Below are 20,361 nucleotides of genomic sequence, written 5' to 3' on the forward strand. Positions count from 1 at the left end.
TTTCCAGGCTTGTCTTTTTTATTATTGACGTAAAATGTACATAGTATACCATTAATCATTTTAACCATTTTTAAGTGTACAATGCAGCGGCGTTAACTACTTTCACAATGTGTGTAACCATCACCACTATCTATACCCCAAAACTGTCATCATCCCCAACAGAAACTGCACCCATTAAACACTAACTCCCCCTTGCCCACTTCTCTCCCCAGCCCCTGGCAATCTCTGATCTACTTCCAGTCTCCGAATTAGCCTATTCTAGATATTTCATCTAAGTGGAATCAGACAGTATTTGTCCTTTGTGTCTGGCTTATTTCACTTAGCATAATGGCTTCAAGGTTCATCCACACTGTAGCATATATCAAAATTTTGTCTGTTTTTCAGGCTAAATAGTATTCCATTGTGTGTCTAGACAACATTTTCTTTATCCATTTATCTGTTGGTGGACACTTGAGCTGCTTCCATGTTTGCTATTGTGAGTAGGGCTGCTGTGAACATGGGTGTACAACTGTCTCTTCGAGTCCTTGCTTTCAGTTCTTTCAATTCTTTTTCAATTCTTTTGGGTATATACCTAGAAGTAAAATTGCTGGACTAAATGGTAATTCTATGTTTCTCTAACTTTTTGAGGAACTGCCATGCTGTTTTCCACAGCAGCTGCACCATTTTACATTCCCACCAACGGTGCGCAAGAGTTCCAGTTTCTCCACCTCCACGCTAACACTTGCTCTTTTCTGCTTTGTTTCGTTTTAATTCTAGCCATGCTAATGGGTGGGAGGCGGTATTTCACTGTGGTTTTGATTTTCATTTCCCTAATGACTAACGATGTTGAGCTTCTTTACATGTGCTTTTGGCCATTTGTATATCTTCTTTGAAGAGATGTCTGTTTACCAAACTTGTCTTTTGAAGTTGCCAACCGTGGTCAGGCAACAGCTCCTTTGCTCACTCTGCGCTGCACAGTGGCCATGGGCTGGATATGTTCAACTTCACTAAAAGCCAAAGAAATACAAGATAGTGTGACACTCAAGTACGATATCCATTGTTATATTGCAAACCATGTCTCACTTAATAAATTAGCAAAAGGGGTAAAGAAATCATTGTCCCTAATGCAGCTAGGATTGTGCCTTCAGCTATTTCTGGTGGCAACACTTACGTCTCCTTAGGAGTACCACTTAGAAAATGCTTTGGTATTTTAGTCATGAATTTAAACTCTGTAAATTTATCCAAAATAGGAGAAAAATTATATGTGCAGAAATCTCATCACATACTTCTATTTTTGTGTTTTTTTTGAGGAAGATTAGCCCTGAGCTAACATCTGCTGCCAATCCTCCTCTTTTTGCTGAGGAAGCCTGGCCCTGAGCTAACATCCATGCCCATCTTCCTCAACTTTATATGTGGGATGCCTGCCACAGCATGGCTTGACAAGTGGTGCCATGTCCGCACCCGGGATCTGAACTGGCGAACCCCAGGCCACTGAAGTGGAACATGCGCACTTAACCGCTGCACCACTGGGCCGGCCCCCACATACTTCTATTTTTAATTGGGACAAAATCTAATGCCCCCTGTTTATTTTAGTTTCACACCTACAGAAAAGGTGGAAGAGTGGTTCAATAATCACCCAGACCCCTCACCTAGATTCACCAGTTACTAACATTTTGCATCACTTGCTTTATCTTTCTCCCTGTGTATTTTTTTTCTGAGCCATTTGAAAAGTAAGTAGCAGATATTATGTTGCTTTACTCCTAAATGCTGTGGCATGTATCTCTTAAGAACACAGATCTACTCCTATAACCACAAGAAGTTTATCTTACCCACAAACACTAATGTCTATGCAGTTATATTATCTGATATGTAGTCCATATTTAAATGTCTTCAAATGTCCTTTACAACCAGTTTTTAAAATCTAGAACCAGGGTGCCGGCCTGGTGGCGTAGTGGTTAAGTTCATATGCTCCACTTTGGTGGCCTGCAGTCCAAGGGTTCGGATCCCAGGCATGGACCTATGCACTGCTCATCAAGCCACGCTGTGGTGGCATCCCACATACAAAATAGAGGAAGATTCGCAACAGATGTTAACTCAGGACCAATCTTCCTCACCAAAAAAAAATCTAGAACCAGAGCAACCATCACTAGTTGTATTTGATTGACATGTCTCCTTAGTCTCCTTTAGTCTACAATATTCCCTGGCCTTTTTTTCCCTTTTGCCTCCCTTTGATATTTTTGAAGAGGTCAGACCAGGTGTCTGGTAGAATGCCCCAGACTCTGGTTTCATCTGACTGTGTCCTCCTGGTGAGAGGTCAAAAATTTTTGTCAAGACTCTGTCTAGGAGGCGTGTGTACTTCTCATTGCGTTGGAATGTCAGCTGGTCCCATCCTTGGCCGTGTTCAGCTAGACCACCTGGCTCAGTTGTAGCTAGTCACCTTCTGTGGGGAAGGGGCCTCTCGCCCTTTGTATTTATAAGCAGGCCTCAGAGTGAGCACATCCAGCATCATCTCAACGTGGCTTTAGCCTCCATTGAGGGTCCTCGGCGATATCCATTGTTATATCGCAAACCATGATTTTCCTCCATCCATCTTTCCTTCTACACGTATTGCCTGGAATTCTGTGCAGCGTCCTCCACCCAAAACACACACTTTCAGTAGTCAGGATCACCACGACTTGAACTTGTTTCTGTTAAATGTGTTATAATTACTACTTGTCATTATTCTTCTTGATACTTAAATTGACGCAAGTGTGACTGGTGGCACACTAGGGTTGGAACACTCTCTTGCTCTCTGACATGAGCTGCTCTGGGTTCACCTTGACCTTTCCCAGCTTCTGACCTTCGGTCAGGCATCTTCCCAGGGATTCCTGGTTTCCTTTCATGAGAAAACCACATACCTATTTATAAAGGTAAAAAAGCTGAGGAGAGAGAAATGCTCAGCAATAAAGGAGCTAACCAGGTTCTGGAATCTCTGCTCCACGGAACATCATCCGATCGTGTAAAAAAGCGCATCGAGGAAATTGGAACTAAACTCAATGCTCGTGATAGAAGATTCAGTTGAAAAATGAGGCAATAAGACTGTACACACATGATCCAGACTTAAAAAGAAGAGAAAGAAGGGAGAAGCTCAAGACTAGGAAGGGCCATCAGTATACAGAACAGTCCACCCTGGCGAGATTGTAGTGGAAAGGACTGTGTTCTTTTAGGGGTCTGACGGTTCCGCTCACGCATTGTCATTGGAGAGAAAAACAAGTGCTGTGAGTTCAGGTCCCATTTGTATGTGGTGCGGACCTGGGCAAAGTCTGGCTCGAGTGTCTCAGCCCCCCCCGGCCTCTGGGGCTCAGTGCACGACAGAGGCTGACTCCCCACAAGCTCTGGGGCCCCCAGAGGGCAGGGCAGGCTGCACCACTACAGCCAGATCAGAGTCAGTTAACGTCACTGCCTCTTTCCACTCTGACTTGCCCGTCATCTCACTTCTCCTGTTGAGTGGGGCTGGAGTTGCCACAGACATATGTGGGATCCAGCTCAGGGGAAACTGAGTCAGGGATCCATTTAGTGTGGGTTTAGTCACTTTTACATGTTGTGCTGCTGTAGGAGTGACAGCCAGGAGGACGCCCCTGCCCAAAGTCAAGCCTAGGAATGTACCCTAGAGGCCTGTACCGGAAGTTTGCACAGTGGGGAAGAAACGGACGGAGCCAGAAGCCTGTCTGCGGGAAATTATTCCAACTATCCCAGTGTAGACTTGCAAGCAAAAGACTCAGTCTTCATTTTTATCTTGTTAGAAATATACTCTAGGGGCTGGCCCCGTGGCCGAGTGGTTAAGTTCGCACGCTCCGCTGCAGACGGCCCAGTGTTTCGTTGGTTCGAATCCTGGGCGTGGACATGGCACTGCTCATCAAACCACGCTGAGGCAGCGTCCCACATGCCACAACTAGAAGGACCCACAACGAAGAATATACAACTATGTACCAGGGGGCTTTGGGGACAAAAAGGAAAATAAAATAAAATCATTTAAAAAAAAAGAAATATACTCTATCAAACAGCATATACAATTGTAAATGCAATACATATATGTTTAGAGGTTTTTTTAATGAGAATCTTGTGAAATAGAATTTATCAGGATTCCTCTGTTCTAGGACACAAACCAGGAGTAATCTGCGTGTGAGTTGGATGTTATACATCCCGACTGTGAATATTGAAAAAACAAATTTCCATCAACCATGCTAAAAGAAAGACAAAATTATCTTTCTATTCTTTCTGCAGCAAGCGATATTATAAAATCAATCAAACAAAGAAGCAAAGAGTTTTCACTCCAAAAAATGTACAAAAAAACACATTATAGAGGTATGTCAGGCAGTTAATTAATAAAAATATTGTTATTTTTCTGAATTTGTGTGATATTGCTGCTGTTAGATTTTTTTGAATTTGCAACTTGTGATTTATCGTCCTATTCTAAAGAACAACTTTTGCCCTAAAGTTGACTTTGTAACTTTTTCTCCTTTTTTTCAAGAGGGTTTTCCAAATTGTGGGGGGTGGGGCTGCTTGGCGACAGTGAGAGAGGGCATGCGCCGGTCTCTGGACAGATGTGGGATCTCAGACACCCCACTGTAGGGGTGCGGGTCAGGGGTCCTGGGCTGTCCAATGCCAGAGTCTCTGCTTCCAGGGCCAAGAGGTGGGAGGATGGGGAGGAGGCCCACGCAGGGAGGCAGGGGGACCAAGCAGTGTCATCTTCTTCAGAGGAGGGAGGAGGGGCAGAGGCAGCATCCTGGAGGTTCCAGAAAGGACCTCACAGTTCCTGCTCTTTTCCCCTCATTGAAGTCGAGTGATGGCTTCCGAGGAGCGGGAGAAGCCTCTACCTGAGAGATGTCGATAGGGGCCACCTTTACCTGGAGCTAGTGGGCCCATCCTCGCCTCCACTGCCGGAGCCACCCCTGTCCAGCCCAACCATCACTTTATTTCCTCCTTTTCCTTCCAGATGCTGCTCAAATTTCACCTCTCTGACCTCTCACTTTTCTTAGTTAACTGCTTTCGCGAAGTTCTCGCTTCTCAGTTACTTCACTCTTTGAGAAGTTCCATTTGTACTAGAACTCTATTTCTATTTTTCATGATATATGTAAGCAGTGCCTGGCACATAATAGGCACTAAATAAGTATTGGTTAAACTGACCAAACTGAATCAGTGTAAAAAGTTCTAATAATACTGAGAAAATAAAAGTCCCCTTTAACTCTCACTTCCTCCCCCACTCCTGCCCAGAGAGAGCTCCTGTTAAAAGGTTGATTTACATTCTTTTAGATTCTATATAAACACACATACTTTACATAAATAAGATCATGCTATATTTCCTTCCACATACTCCTCTTTCTCTCCTTTAAAAATAGATCTTGTGTAGCTTTCCCATCATAAAGATCTTCCTTATTTTTTGACAGTGGCATAATATTCCATTGTGCATGTGGCCCAAGGCTCACTAACCAACCTGATGTTAACAGACATTCGGGTTATTTCCAGCTGTTTGTTCTTATAAACAAGAGTACAAGGAACGGCTGCAAACGTTCATATCTACATGCAAATAGATATTTATAAAGGTGTTCCACTATTTTATCAGGATAATTTCTAGAAGGCATTGTTTGATGAAACACCACATATGTCTCAAACAATGATGTCTTCCAAATTACCGCCCTGGCAGGGAAGACCGGATTCTCCCTTCCAGGCCAGATCTGGGCAATATTTCTTTTCTCTTTCTTTTTTTAAACTGCTTTATTGAGGTACGATTGGCATACAAAGAACTGTGCATATTTAATGTATTCAACTTGAGGAGGCTGGAGATCAGTACGGGCATTATTTCTTGTTTTAATCTTTGCCACAATGGACAGTGTGGATGATCTTGTTGGTATGATTTGCATTTCTTTGATTATTAGAAGGATAAATCCTCTTTTTTATATTTATTGTAAATTACTTGTTCATTTCTTTGGGTTTTCTTCTGTAGTGTTAATTTTATTCTAATTAAAAGGACACTTCAAATAGTAAGGATATTAACCTTCTGTCTGTTGTGCACGTATATCATTTATCTTAACTTTGTTTATATTCTTTGCTAAAGCAGTTTTTAATTTTATTATTGCTAACCTTTAATCTTGTCCTTCATGACTTCCGGCCTTCAAGTCACGCCTGTAAAGTCCTCAAGACCATAAAAATAGTACCTCATACTTTACTTCTACTTCTTTTTAAATTTAATTTAAAAAATTTGAACTCCATATTTTGGGGTTGTGTGAGGTAGACCTGTAGCTTCAGGAAGTGCGCCCACTTTCAGCAGTGGTGGACTACGGCATTTGGAGCAACCTTCTTGCTAAAGTAAGAAAAAAACTTAATAAAATATTCTTAAAAGTACCTAAAAGCTAAAGGACAGTGCGGAGTTATCAAAACTGAGGAGAAGGCAAGAAGAACTCAGAGAGGTCAATCTAGAATCATAGCTGTTTTCTCCCTAAGGCATCTGCCAGTTCCTATAACAGTTGCAAAACTGAGTGGATGTTTGCTGGCCTTTGGGGGAACAGGCCAAGGCTCAAGGCCCAGCCACAGCAGGGAATGTGACATCCTCCTGTGACCAAGATCATGAAGCTGGGACCCTAAGGGCCACACCTCCAGCAGAAGGGGAACCAGAAGTGAACCAGCTCTGCAAGGCCTGACAGCCTGGAGGCTCTCCCCCTGGGCGTCTGGTGAGCTAAAGCAGCCCTGCGTCGATACTGCTCCTGGTACCTGGAAGACAGCAACAGAAACCCTCTTTCGAGGAAGGTACCTTTAGCCTCGGCCTCAGTTTCTACAGATAAAATTTTAAATACAGTTTCAGCACTCATGCAAAGACAACCAGGCACATGAGAACCAACCAAAATAGAAAACAGAAACAGAGATGAAATATTGAAATGATCAGATACATATTACAAAATAACTATGTTTATTATGTTTCAAGAATGACAATCAAGCTTGAAAAACAGCTGCAGGAAGCAGGACATTATAAAAAGTGACACCACAGGTTTGAAAACGAACTTAATAGAACTTCGAGAATTGAAAAATAAGTAGCTGGAATTCAGATCAATTTGACAGCAGAATACTCTATATTCACTTAAAATTGGCATGTACCTAAGAACATGGCCTAAAAATACATACAGCACAAGCTGACAGATCTAAACAGAAAAATAAACAAACTGATAGTAATAATAGGATACTTTTACATACTTCTTTCAGTAATTGATGGAAAAAGGAGGGGGAAAAAAGCCAAAGAAAATTTAAACTATTTACTTGTTTAAATACCATTAGCTGAGCAGTCCACTCTCCTTTCCGTTTGTCTGCTTTTTCCCTCAGCTTTAAACTTTAAGAATGTCTTTCCACTGTCTCTGGCCTCCATGGTTTCTGATGAGAAGTTAGCAGTTTCTTATCCATTTCTCCTCCTTTCTTTCATTCTCTTACCATAATATTTTCAAGGTTTTCTCTTTATCTTTGGTATCCAGACTTTGACCATGATGTGGCCAGGTATAGTTTTGTTTTTTTTTTTTTAAGATTTTTTAAAAATTTTATTCCTTTTTCTCCCCAAAGCCCCCCGGTACATAGTTGTATATTCTTTGTTGTGGGTCCTTCTAGTTGTGGCATGCGGGACGCTGCCTCAGCGTGGTTTGATGAGCAGTGCCATGTCTGTGCCCAGGATTCGAACCAACGAAAAACTGGGCCGCCTGCCACAGAGCGCACGAACTTAACCACTCGGCCACGGGGCCAGCCCCAGGTATAGTTTTTTTATTTGTTTGTTTTTAATCCTCTTTTGGGATTGCTGAGCTTCTTGGATCAGTTGATACTTTCCATGAATTTAGAAAATTCTTGATCATTATCTATTTAGATTTTTCTTCTGCCCCATTCTCTCCCTCTTGTCCTTCTGGGACTCCAATTACATGTATGTCAGACTGTTCTATATTGTCTTACAGATCTTGAATGCTCTGTTTTCACACACACCCCCCCCCCCCCACCGATTCTTCTTCCTCTTTGTCATTCAGATCAGATCATTTCTATTGACCTGTTGTCTTAGTCAGCTCAGTCTGCCATAAAAAATACCACAGGTGGGGTAGCTTAAACAACAATCATTGATTTTCTCCTGGTCTGGAGGCTGGAACTCCAAGATCAAGGTTTTGACTGATTTGGTTTCTGGTGAGAGCTCTCTTTCTGACTTGCAGATGGCAGCCTTCTCATGTACATGGCCTTTCCTCCTGTGTGTGCATGGAGAGAGAGAGAGAGCACGTTAGCTCTCTGGCGTCTCTTCTTTTTTTTTTAAGATTTGCACCTGAGCTAACAACTGTTGCCAATCTTTTTTTTTTTTCTGCTTTTTCTCCCCAAATCCCCCCAGTACATAGTTGTATATATTTCAGTTGTGGTATGTGGGACGCCACCTCAACATGGCCCGATGAGTGGTGCCATGTCTGTGCCCAGGATCTGAACCAGCAAAACCCTGGGCCACCGAAGTGGAGGGCACGAACTTAACCACTCGGCCACAAGGCTGGCCCCCTAGTGTCTCTTCTTATAAGGACACTAAGCCTATTGGATCAAGGCCCTGTCCTATGACCTCGTTTAACCTTAATTACTTCCTTCGAAGCTCCATCTCCAAATAAAGTCACACTAAGGGTTTGGGCTTCAACATATGAATTTGAGGAGGGGACACAAACATTCTGTCCATGAAGCTTGTCTTCAGATTCACTGTCTCTTTCCTCTGCTGGGTCCAGCCTGTTGTAAGTCCATAAAAGAAAGCTTCATCTCTGGTGTTACATTTTCTTCTGATTTCATTTTCTTTTGCAGCATTCCCATTTGGTCCTTCTTTATTGTTTCTGTCTCTCTGCTGAAATCCCCATCTGTTCATGTGTGTCATCCACCCTTTGCACTACATCCTGTTACATATTTACCACAGTTAAAGTCTCAGACTTGTAACACAGGCCATCTCTGGGTCTAGTCCTATTGACTATTGCTTCTCTGGTTGATGGGTCGCATTATCTTGCTTTTTTGGGTGTCTGTACTAGTCAGAGTTCTCCAGAGAAACAGATTCTCCTACTGGTTCATATATATACATATATATATATATAAAATATATGATTTATTATGAGGAATTAACTCACATGATTATGGAAGCTGTCAAGTCCCAAGATCTGCAGGGTGAAGTGACCAGCCTGAGGACAGGGACAGCAAAGTCCCTGGGGCCCCTGTTCAGGTGATTTGGGCCCTGTGGCTTTTTTTTTTTTTTTTTAAGGAAGATTAGCTCTGAGCTAACTACTGCCAATCCTCCTCTTTTTTCTGAGGAAGACTGGCCCTGAGCTAACATCCATGCCCATCTTCCTCTACTTTATATGTGGGACGCCTACCACAGCATGGCATTTGCCAAGTGGTGCCATGTCCACACCCGGGAACTGAACCAGTGAACCCCGGGCCGCTGAGAAGCGGAACATGTGAACTTAACCACTGTGCCACCTGGCCGGCACCCCCGCGGCTTTTTTGTGTAGAAAGACTATTCAGGGATTATTTTGCTATAATTTAACAACTGATATTTAATTTATTAAAGTCACCATTTTAAAACCTAGTTCTTCAGCGTACACATCATATTTCTTCACACATCATATTTGTCTCTTTATAAGTATAGCAGATTTGAACTCTTTTAACAATCTTCAAACATTTAAATTGCATTTATAAACATCATACATTTGGTTTCCTTTTAAAGTATTTAATTGTCCAAATTAACAAAGAAAACCTCTCTGAGCGTTAAATACTTCTAATAAGCTTTTAAATATGTTGAACCTCAAGTTCTCTGAAATGTTAAAATAAAATACATAAACTTTGTAATATTTCAATTTGAAACCAGAGGTCTAAATCAATTTTTAACTACACAATTTTAAAAGCAGTTATTGGGCAGGAACAGGCAGTTACTAAAAATAAGTACACGGTTCTTTTCGGGGTGAGGGAAATGTTCTAAAATTAGATCGTGAAGAAATTTGCACAGCTCCGGATTTACTAAAAATCGTTGAATTATATGCTTAAAATGAGTGGATTTATGGTGTGTAAACTATATCTCAACAAAGCCGTTAAAAAAGAAAATGCATACGTAAGTCAAAGAGAGGGAAAAAACTACTGTGTATTTTAACACCTAACTGAGGTAGATAATGGTCAGACCGGTCTGGCTGTGGACTGGAGCCTTTTGGCCACCCCCCATGCCTGCACGGAGACCCTGTTCTCAGGACTGGACAGCACACTGTCTGCATGCCGCCCCCTGCCTCCAGCCCTCGCTGGTGGAGTGTGCACCTCTGGCTTCGTAGTATGTATTTTTGCTTCGTTTTTGTTTTTTTGAGGAAGATTAGCCCTGAGCTAACATTGACTGCCAATCTTTCTCTTTTTGCTTAAGACTGGCACTGAGCTAACATCTCTATATGTGGGATGCCTACCACAGCATGGCATGCCAAGCAGTGCCATTTCCGCACCTGGGATCCAAACCGGCGAACCCTGGGCCACCAAGAAGTGGAACGTGCAAACTTAACCGTGGTGCCACCAGGCCAGCCCCTATTTTTGCTTCTTCCACCAAACATCTTTAAGTCTGATGGAATCCTCAGACACAGAAATGTCTTTTCTGTCCGTATCTGACCATCTCTGCACTTGACAGACATTCGGAACTTCTTCATATACTTCCCAGGCCCACAGAGCTCTTAGGCATGGGAAAATATCCTACTGGAATTTTGGTTATTGCACACAGCTTTTCTGACTTCTGACCACGGCTCAGTAGGCCCATTCTACTGAGAGCACCTTTGAGCTGCACCCTGCCCTGGATTTTTAGTGTATAAACAAAGTCCTGCCCCAGCCACTGCTGATGGCAGTTTCTCCCTCTCGCTGCTGAAGGCATTCTGAGCCTGGGTTACTGCAGCTTAGAGCTGAGAACCTCATGTCATCAAGGGGGTAAATGTCAGTGGTCATTGAGGCCAGCCCTGTGGCCGAGTGGTTAAGTTTGCGCGCTCCGCTTCGGCGGCCCAGGGTTTCACCAGTTCGAGTCCTGGGCGCAGACATGGCACCGCTCATCACGCCATGCTGAGGCGGTGTCCCACATATCACAAATGGAGGGGCCCACAACTAAAAACACACAACTATGTACCAGGGGGCTTTGGGAGAAAAAGGAAAAAAAAAAATCTTTAAAAAAAAATGTCAGTGATCATCAAGCAAAGGAGTCCATTGGGTTTGTAAATCAGAGGTCCCTGGAGGAAAGAGTGAGCGGTCAGGACAACAGTGTAGACTATTCTTGCAAGTGAGTTAGTTAAAAGTGAAGAGAAGGTGGCAGAGGAGCTGCTTCCAAGGCTGGGGGATGGAGAGGATTTGGTCAGCCGCAGGGAGAGATGCTGAAAGGAGGGGAAGGAAGAACAGCAGTGGGGCCTGGATAGACTGTGCACAGGAGAGAGGCCGGATGGGGGAAGGAAGTGAGGGTGCCGGCAGGCATCAGCAGCCGTGTAGCTGTGGGGGCAGCGGCTGAAGTGAAGCTGCCTGATCACCTGGACCTTTTCACGCCCCACTAAATGTCAAGAGGCAGGAGTACCCACTGCCGCCCAAACGGAGTACAGAGTCGCACAGTCTGGGGAGCGTGTGCGAATAATAACCACCCCATGGGAGACGCACTCCAGGGCCAGGTTTTGTTGGGCCTTTCATCACGTGCATGCGAGGCTATTGACCTCAGTTATGCATATTCATTCAACACACTTTTACTGAGTTTTGATATTGCAGGGTGTGGCCTGCAGATGAGAGAAGGCTCTGGGAGAGCTAAGGAAGGCTTCCCATGGGGACCACAGGGCCGAGCTCTGCTGGTGGAGAGGAGAGGGGCACTGCACAGGTGAAGGACGAGCCCTGGATGGGCCGGGCTGGGGGCAGAGTGGTTGAGTTCACGCCCTCTGCTTTGGCGGCCTGGGGTTCATGGGTTTGGATTCCAGGTGTGGACCTACACGCAGCTCATCAAGCCATGCTGTGGTGGTGTCCCACAAACAAAAAATAGAGCACAGATGTTAGCTCAGGGACAACCTTCCTCACAATAAATAAATAAATAAATAATAAAAAGGACGAGCCCTGGAAATGCAGGGTGGGGCATGGTAATGAGTTCAGCGTGGCAGGAGAAATGTCAGCCACGAGACTGGAAAGCAAGCCAGTTGGGGACAGTCTGTGAAGGGGCTGGTCACATTCTGTCCCGTGGGTGACCAGAGGCCTCAGAGGAGGTTTTAGAACATGGGACTTACAATATCAGCTGATTTTCAGAATGACCATTCCGGAAGCACCAGGAAGAAGAGAGGTAAAGTAACTACTTAGGAGGCTGATTGGAAAGGCCAAGCAAGAGCTGTAGCAGGGGAGAAGGAGGAGGGGGTCTGGGGATGAGTAAAGCCTGGAGAGGAGCGGGGAAGACTAGAGATGGGAGGGGAGGGGAGGCGGCAGAGCTCCGTCTGAGGGGTTCATCCATGAGGAGAGACCCAGTAGGAAGGGAGGATCCATCTGGAGCTCTGGAGTGAGCTCGGGGCTAGAGTTCGGTTTAGAAGTCACCTGAGAGTCTGAGCCACAGGAATGGATGAGGTTGACCACGGCAGGCGGGTAAGGAACAAAACAAGACCAAATGTGTAGCTCTGATTGGAGAAACCTGTGACAGAGTTCAAGGGGGAAGGGTCAGAGTTGGAGAAATGGGAGAGAAAGTGCAGGCTATCAAGGAAGCTGCAGAAGCAGGAGGAGGTGAACATGCCTGGCAGAGGGCAGTGTCAGAGAAGATGCAGCCTCGAAAAAGCCCTGGATTTGCAGAAATCACTGGTGGTCCCAGCAGGGGCCACTTCCACTCAGCACTGACAGCAGAAGCAGGATGGCAGAAGTACCAAGCCAGGCCCTGGGCAAGGAGCACACACAAGACAAGTTACCCTCTTCCAAAGTAGTCTGTCTTTACAGTTTTGAATAACCTGATTTTTTTTCCTGTTACATTCTCTTTTGTGCAGAGACATTTTTGAGAAAAGCATTTGTTTATAATATGCTACATGACCAAAGTCACAGTTCTGCTTGCTGGTACAGAACACCTCTGGCTAGCCAGATTGGGACACTGTTGAATTTGGATGGATTTGCTTCTGGTCTGAATCATCCAAATAAGGCACAGACGGCCCACATTCCTGAGGTTCTGTGCCTGCTGATAGCTTACTCAGTTAGGAAGTCCAGTTCAACAGATAATGCTAAGACAGGATCCCCTACAATACTGGCTCCCCGCTTAACAAACAAGACATGTGCACATTTATTTTCTTGAGTGTACATACTGCATGCCTGTGTGGATGAAGACCTAGAACCCTGCTGTGACAATGCTGATGGCGAAGAGAAGGCAGGGCTTTAAATGGTAGTGTGAGGGAAGTCATAAGGGATGATTTTATTATTCGTGCATGCACTCATTTATTTCCCAGCTGCTCTAAGGTTCAGCGTGGAGAAAAGCTGAAGGCGTTTAGGCCTGAGGGCCATTTTTTTCAGTGTCAGATGAGGACAAGTAGCTTCCTCAAGGTCACAAAGCACCAGGTGATGTCAAATCAGCACAAAAGGCAGTTTCCAATTCTGGCTTTGCTAACACTCATAAACGGGTTACTCTGAGCAAGATATTTAACCTCGAGGATACTTACTTTCCACATCTGTAAATGGGGATAAGGAGGTGGCTGTGAAAACAAAATCACTCTCTCAATCCTAGCACACGTAGGCTCATGATGCCATCATTAATAACGATGGCAAGATGCCAGACCCAGGACTTTACCTATCAAAAGAATTCTCATTTGATTCTCACAACTCTATCCCGGTTTTGCAAATGAAGAAACTTTTGAGTTTTACAGATCTTAAATAATATTCTGAATATTGCAACTAAATGACAGAGGACATAGAAATTCCCTCTGCAAGGTTTTCTGAACCAAAGACTAGGGTCACAGAAGTGCATTTAGTACTAGTAATAAAAGTATGATTAATGTCTTTGCCTGAAAGAACTCACTTTTAGATTGTTGCTTTGTCTTTCATCCAGAAGTCAGAGCACAATTCTGCCTCTGAAAGTCGGGAGACGGGGAGCAGAGATTTTTAAAAGAGGGCAAAAACGTGCAAAGTGTGTCTTCACAGGTAAGAGCTTGCGCCTGGCTCTTGTCTTAATACCTTTCTCCTGGAGAAAATTCAAGCAGTGTGTGCAAGATATTTTCGGAAAGTAGGGCATTTTGTAAAGATTTCATAACCTCTCAGACGGGGGCGGCTGCGCCTCATCTGCAGTTTGAGAAAATGGTGATGCCTAAGGCCACCTGGTCTCCCCAAGCGTCGCGGGGCGGGGACCCCGAGCGACCTTGGCGGGCGGCGCGACCTTGAGGCCTGCGTTCGCCTCAGTTGCCCCCTCTGCTTAATGGGGAGACGCCCTGCCCGTGGGGCCGGGTGGACGCGCCCTCTGCGCCCCCCTGGGGCTCCCACTGGTCCACTCAGTTCACCCGGGTCGTCCCCATGCCCGGGACCTGTCCTCGTCCCCGTCCTCGGCCCCGCGCCTGCTCGATCCCACGCCGCAGCGCCGCGACGGAGCCCCCGGGCGAGAACCTCCTGCGTCCGCCAGCGCGCACGCGTGCCTCCCGTCCCGCCCTTCTGGCGCCGTCTCCGCTCATGGGCCAGCAGCACCATCACTCCGAGAGACCCGCGGTCGCGATTGGCCATGGCTGAGGCTCGCGACCGGCTGTGGGCGGGGCCCGGACCGGCTATAAAGGAGGCGGGCGGCGCGACTCGTGCCGCTTTGCAGACGCCGCCGCCCAAGAGCTGCCCGTGCCGCTTAGCCATGGTTAACCCTACCGTGTTCTTCGACATAGCCGTCGACGGCGAGCCCTTGGGCCGCGTCTGCTTCGAGGTCGGGTCGGGCGGCGGCGCGGGCGGGTTCGAGCGGGCGGCGGGTGGCGGGGCCGGCCGAGGGGCCCGGGTCGGGCGCCCCGCCTGAGGAAAGCGGGCGGCGCGGCGCCATTTCCTGACGAGGGGCCATTTTGGAGGCCGGGGGCGGCGGGCAGACAAAGGCGGGGCGGGCGGGGGAGGGGCGGCCGCGCCCTTCCGGCCGCGCACGTGCTCGGACTGCAGGCGGTTGGCCGCAGCGCGTGCTCGCGGGCTTTTGGGGGTCTGCAGCGCCCCACATGGAAGCGGGGTGCCGGCCCCGGCAGCGGCCCTCCCAGGGTTGCCCTCGAGGGCGCGGGAGCCTCGCCTCCGGCCCCGACGCGGCGCTCGCGGGCGGTGTTGGCGCAGCCTACCCCGGCTCCCGGAGGCAGCGTGCCCGTCCGGGCTGTGAGGAGGGCGCGGGCCGACTGTGGCTTCGCTCGAGGGCTTCGGCTGGTCTGAGGTGGTGGGGTCTTAGGACTCGGCTCCCGGCGCCCCTCCCCGCGCGAGCGGAAACGTGCAGGCGGCCTTCCCTCCGTCTTCCGCCGCGGTGACGACGCCGGGGGAGGCGCCCGGCCCCTCCCGGGCGTCCCCGCACAGAAGGGCGAGTCGCGACTGGCGGCGCCGCAAACCTCTTCCTCCCGGGGTGGGTGCTTTCCTAACTAGTTCCGAGATGCGGGGCGTGCTTGCCGATCGGCTTGCAGTCACAGCAGTGTGTGCCCTGAAAACGATGGCTGCGGTTCCGTTCTGGTTCGCCCGATATGGCAGGGCTCGGCGTGTGTGTAACGCTGAGCGGTTTTATTTTCTTGGGCGGCTTCTCAAAGATCCTGCAGTGATGGGGTTTTAGGATTCCGAGAATAGGTTTGCCCGCATGTGGGGGATGAGGCCGGGGCGTGGGGGTTCCTGCCATTTTGCTTGTTCAGTCTTCAGTGTCTGGTACGTAGTAGGCGTTTAAAGGCTTGTTAGAGAAACGTTAAGTCCTAGTCACTCTGCACCTAGTTTTTATCTGTAGTCAGAGGTGGTAATTGACAAGGGCCCACGTGGAAACTTGGCCTGACCCTAAAAACTCGGAGAAGTATTACATTCTATGGGATCTACACCCTGGTTTTACCCGTAGACAGTTAACTGACTGGGGTCCACGTGGAAACTTGGCCTTAGCCTAAAGCTTTGTAGCTTGTCAGTCTCGGGTTAGCCAGAGGGCTTAATGGAAATGAGATAGGAGCCGCGGGGGAGCCCTTGGTGAGAACGCTGGTGGGACTGCCAGTAAGGGCTTTGACTTCAGTAAGAGTCTAAAAGGGAGGTTGTAATAAATTAAGGAGGACAGAGCTCTGAGAAAAGTTAATACAAAGAGACCATATATTTTAGGTGCACATACTTAAAAAGCTAAATAACAAGATTTTTCTAAGGAGAATGTGCACGTATTTAGTAGGTGATTTAGTCACAGATCTCTGGAATAGTTCATAAAATGCTTCTTAAAAAGCTGTTTAAATGAAAAGGCTTGTAAATGTTTTTAACAGTGTTTAAGCTGTTTCTCAAGCCAAAATGTTTTATACATGTAGGAGAGGTTAAAGCAGATGCGCTAGAAACCAATCTTTATTTTTTACCCCATTACTAGGTAAGGGACCTGGAAACCAAGAAGTGACTGCTCATCTAATCCATAAAGCTATGTTAACAGAATGGAGGTAGTAGCATTTTCATTACCAGTGACTAAAATAACAGCTATTGACTCCCCTGATGGTGCAGAAGTACTTGCTGTTCCTGAAAATCTTGTCCTTAGGTTCCAGCTGAAGTTGGGGGAGGTGATGAACATTTGAGAAGCCATATATCTGTTTAGAAGTAGGTGTGATAATACCTAAAACTTCTAAGTCACTTTTTAGAAGCCTCACACTATTTAAGTCATTACCGGTTCTGGATTTTTGGCATGTCTTTGGGTTTCAGGTTGCTTAACCCAACCCCACAGGGCCTTAAGGTTGTCAGGAGCAGTTCTTATTTGGGATCCAAAGTAATTACTGAAGAAGCATTCTATTCTAGTGAGAAAACGATGTTATGATTCAGAAGCCCCTAAAGACACGGGTACTAAGCAACAAAATATGTAAGCAGATGTTAATCAACTGTCATTTTCTTTTACAGCTGTTTGCAGACAAAGTTCCAAAGACAGCAGGTTAGTTTTCTTTTGCTTTTCAAGTTTAAGAGGTATTCTGGTTTTACTTGCTGTGTGTGTATAAATACATATATAATTTTTTTAACAGAAAACTTTCGTGCTCTGAGCACTGGGGAGAAAGGATTTGGTTATAAAGGTTCCTGCTTTCATAGAATTATTCCAGGATTTATGTGTCAGGTATGAAGTTTACTGATTCTGCTTTGGGGTTCAGTTTGGGGTTGAGCCAAAAGATTGGGATTGATGAAGTTTGAACCTTGCAGACTTGGCATGTTTTCCGATTATGTTGCCAAAAGTGATAGGTTCCTCTCACGTTCACAGGGTGGTGACTTCACACGCCATAATGGCACTGGCGGCAAGTCCATCTATGGGGAGAAATTTGATGATGAGAATTTCATCCTGAAACACACCGGTCCTGGCATCTTGTCCATGGCGAATGCTGGACCCAACACAAATGGTTCCCAGTTCTTCATCTGCACTGCCAAGACTGAGTGGTAAGGGCAGAGCGCAGCAAAGGCAACCAAGGAACACTAATTACTTGCTTCAACGTTTCCCTGCTATTTCTATCTTTGAGGTTATATGAATAACTACAGGTTTTAATAGTGTGCTGTAGAAAGCAAGATACTATAAAAGCAAAACAGCATTTAGCTGGGTACTTTAATTAGTGTGTGATTTGTTGGCCCTTTTTTAGGGGTCCATTGTAAACTTAAGATTAACAGCAATTGGAGAATCTTAAGCCACGTTTTTGATAACTGGCTCGTTGTTAATCCAGGGTGTTGCCATTTCTTTTAGATAAACGGATAAGATAATGTTTTCAGTATTTAGCCTAGTCAACATTAACTGGTAGTGAAGCTGGATAAGCCACCCTTCTGGTGTTCTCTTGGGTATGCTACATTGATTTGTGGAGCAGTGTTGTCTTCAGGGACAGTGCAGGCTGCTTATTTATCTCTGGTCACTGGTGGTTGTGATGGTTCTTCTGTTTCCAGGTTGGATGGCAAGCATGTGGTCTTTGGCAAGGTGAAAGAGGGCATGAATATCGTGGAAGCCATGGAGCGCTTTGGGTCCAGGAATGGCAAGACCAGCAAGAAGATCACCATTGCTGACTGTGGACAAATCTAATAAATTTGACTTGTCTTATCTTAACCACCAGACCATTCCTTCTGTAGCTCAGGAGAGCACCCCCTCACCCCCATCTGCTTGAAATATCCTATAATCTTGGTGCTCTCGCTGCAGTTCTTTGGGTTCCATATTTTCCTTATCTCCCTCCAAGTCTAGCTGGATTGCAGAGTTAAGTTTATGATTATGAAATAAAAACTAAACAACAGTTGTCTGTCCTTGTTTGGGTTAGGGTATTGATGTAGGTTTCATTTTAAGCAGCAGTAAGTTACCTCTAAGACAACACTTGCTATGTTTGCTTAATTCCACAGAGTACTTTGTTTTTTGTTTCCCTGATCCAAGAATTAAATGACGCTGGGAGTCTCCCCAAGGTAAGCTGTGAGTGGAATACTGAAGTTGTAGGAAGGGGCAGGGAAAAAACAAGTTAAAACTTAACGGGATTGTGAGTAGGTTGGACCGCTGCTGCTTTAAGGGTGACGGTGGGAAATTCCCACTGGTCACATTTAGAGGTATTCAGTGTTATAACCAGAGTTGTAACATGGAAAATGATGGCTCATTTTAACGAGGCTTAATTCCACCATATTGTATGGTGGTGTTCCTTTGAAGCATCGGGCTTTAGACTCAGGAGAAGGATCTTTGGACCATGTTCCTGAAATATTTGGAGCTATTTCAGGTTGAGAACGTAGATGAAGGGTAACAGGTTTATAATAGAGCTTAATTAACGTGGGAAATTGTTGGCAATGTTGACTGATAGAGAAGGGCAGTGCAGGCCAGCTTCCTGGTGATGTCTTGGCTGCAGAAGGGGTTTGGCTGTGTGTGACCCCACTACAGCTGTAGTGGCCAGTTAACTTCCTCTAGAGTAGGGCGCCTCTTCCCAGTTTGGGTTGTAGAGACTCCCCCCCCCCCCCCCAAGGTCTTCTGAGGTCTTGCACTTCCTCCATAGTCTAAACCTGACCAGGCCGAGCTGTAAGATGGAGCTGAGCGAGGCCCTTCTGCACTCCATGAACTTGTTTTCCCTTAAGATGAAGTGTGTGTGTGCAGTGAGAAATTAGCTGCATAGGCGGAAGGAAACCTGTTAGGACAATCTTGTAACAGGTGCAAGCTGAGAATACTTTTCAGCCACCTTGCTGATTCTGGGGCTGCTAATTGACCTAAAAACCACTTCATTTGTCGTAGTGGTGTGAGGTCCGCTAGACGGCTTAATGGTTTGTCGCTGTAGTCGGGCTTCTGGCTGATTGCTTGTGCCCTAAAGGCTGGTTCCTGCTTAGGTGTGCATTTCAGTTCTCTGCATCTTAGTGTCCTCTGGGGAACTAAGCAAGCACTGGCAGTGTCTGGATGACAAGGTCCCCAGGTGGAGATAGACATGGTCTCCTCAGTCCAGTCTTGCTCCCTTAGTTAATAAACCGGCCCTCATTAACCATACCTAGTCTAACCATGTCTACCTGTGGATGAGTTTCTTACTCATCCACAAAGTATCTGTCAGAGAGAGATGCCAATGCATTGTGCTGGGTATTGGAAAAGATGGGTAACCAAAGTCCTTCCTTAGAGACCTTTCCAAGGGAAGAGGCTCCAGATGCCAGTAGTTGATAGTAATTCTTGTTACATATGGTGCTAACTTATGAAGTAAGATGATCTAGTGAGAAATATCCCAAATAGCTTTCCTGAAGAGTTAGCCAGGTGAAGAGGAGAAGATTCAAGCAGAGGGACCTGTATGCAAAGGCCCAGTGTTCTGTTGCTAAGGCTCTCGTGGATACCTGTACACAAGAATTCTTAAGCTAAGACCCGGGCCGGGGGTGGGCCTGGGTTTGTTCACCCCATGCTTTCAAAACAAGTGTACAATATAATCTCTTAGTGAGTACTTGGCTTCATGGGATTGTAAGAATTAAACAGATGAAGCACTCGTGAGTACCTTGCAGGCAGTTTGTGTTAACGGTTTTTAAGCGTGAACCCCTGTGGCTTTGTCCAGCTTGTTCAGTGAATCCTAGTGCCTAAGGTAGTGCTTGGCCCAGAGGAGGCTCACAAATAACGAATGAATTGAGTGAAATGAATATAGATCCTGTTCTTACATTGTTCCAGAATTATGAACTTAAGGATTTTGTGTGTTTGTGAGAATTGTATGTACAGAAGCATATTGTATTGGGTATCTTTTGCTGTGTCTTAAATTATCCCAAAACTTAATGACTTTAAACAAC

General features: G+C 45.9%; 1 protein-coding gene and 1 long non-coding RNA gene across 3 annotated transcripts; one reads left to right on the forward strand and one right to left on the reverse strand.

Moving 5' to 3' along the window:
* On the reverse strand, positions 1-14,164 carry LOC138923711 (uncharacterized). Its single transcript, XR_011437733.1, has 2 exons — positions 14,003-14,164; positions 1-986 (listed from the first exon to the last, which is right to left on the reverse strand). It is a non-coding gene; the product is annotated as an uncharacterized lncRNA (long non-coding RNA).
* Positions 14,165-14,781: 617 nt separating this feature from the next.
* Positions 14,782-18,377, forward strand: PPIA (peptidylprolyl isomerase A). 2 transcript variants are annotated; one of them, XM_070264378.1, is made up of 6 exons: positions 15,059-15,541; positions 16,511-16,577; positions 17,026-17,056; positions 17,145-17,233; positions 17,375-17,547; positions 18,040-18,377. In XM_070264378.1, exons 2-6 carry the CDS (start codon positions 16,572-16,574, stop codon positions 18,170-18,172), a joined length of 432 nt encoding a protein of 143 aa, XP_070120479.1. In that variant the 5' UTR covers positions 15,059-15,541; positions 16,511-16,571; the 3' UTR covers positions 18,173-18,377. The 2 variants fall into 2 exon arrangements, with proteins under 2 accessions (XP_001496993.3, XP_070120479.1); XM_001496943.6 differs by lacking the exons at positions 15,059-15,541; positions 16,511-16,577 and adding an exon at positions 14,782-14,881.
* Positions 18,378-20,361: the final 1,984 nt, after the last annotated feature.

This window comes from Equus caballus, chromosome 4 (genome assembly GCF_041296265.1).
Source record: "Equus caballus isolate H_3958 breed thoroughbred chromosome 4, TB-T2T, whole genome shotgun sequence".
Lineage (NCBI taxonomy): Eukaryota > Metazoa > Chordata > Mammalia > Perissodactyla > Equidae > Equus > Equus caballus.

Excerpts from the sequence above, each read along its gene's own strand:
- PPIA (XM_001496943.6), top strand. The coding sequence starts at position 14,813 with ATGGTTAACCCTACCGTGTTCTTCGACATAGCCGTCGACGGCGAGCCC. Across the intron at positions 14,882-17,025 it reads TGGGCCGCGTCTGCTTCGAG|CTGTTTGCAGACAAAGTTCC; the intron begins GTCGGGTCGGGC and ends TTTCTTTTACAG. Across the intron at positions 17,234-17,374 it reads TTCCAGGATTTATGTGTCAG|GGTGGTGACTTCACACGCCA; the intron begins GTATGAAGTTTA and ends TCACGTTCACAG.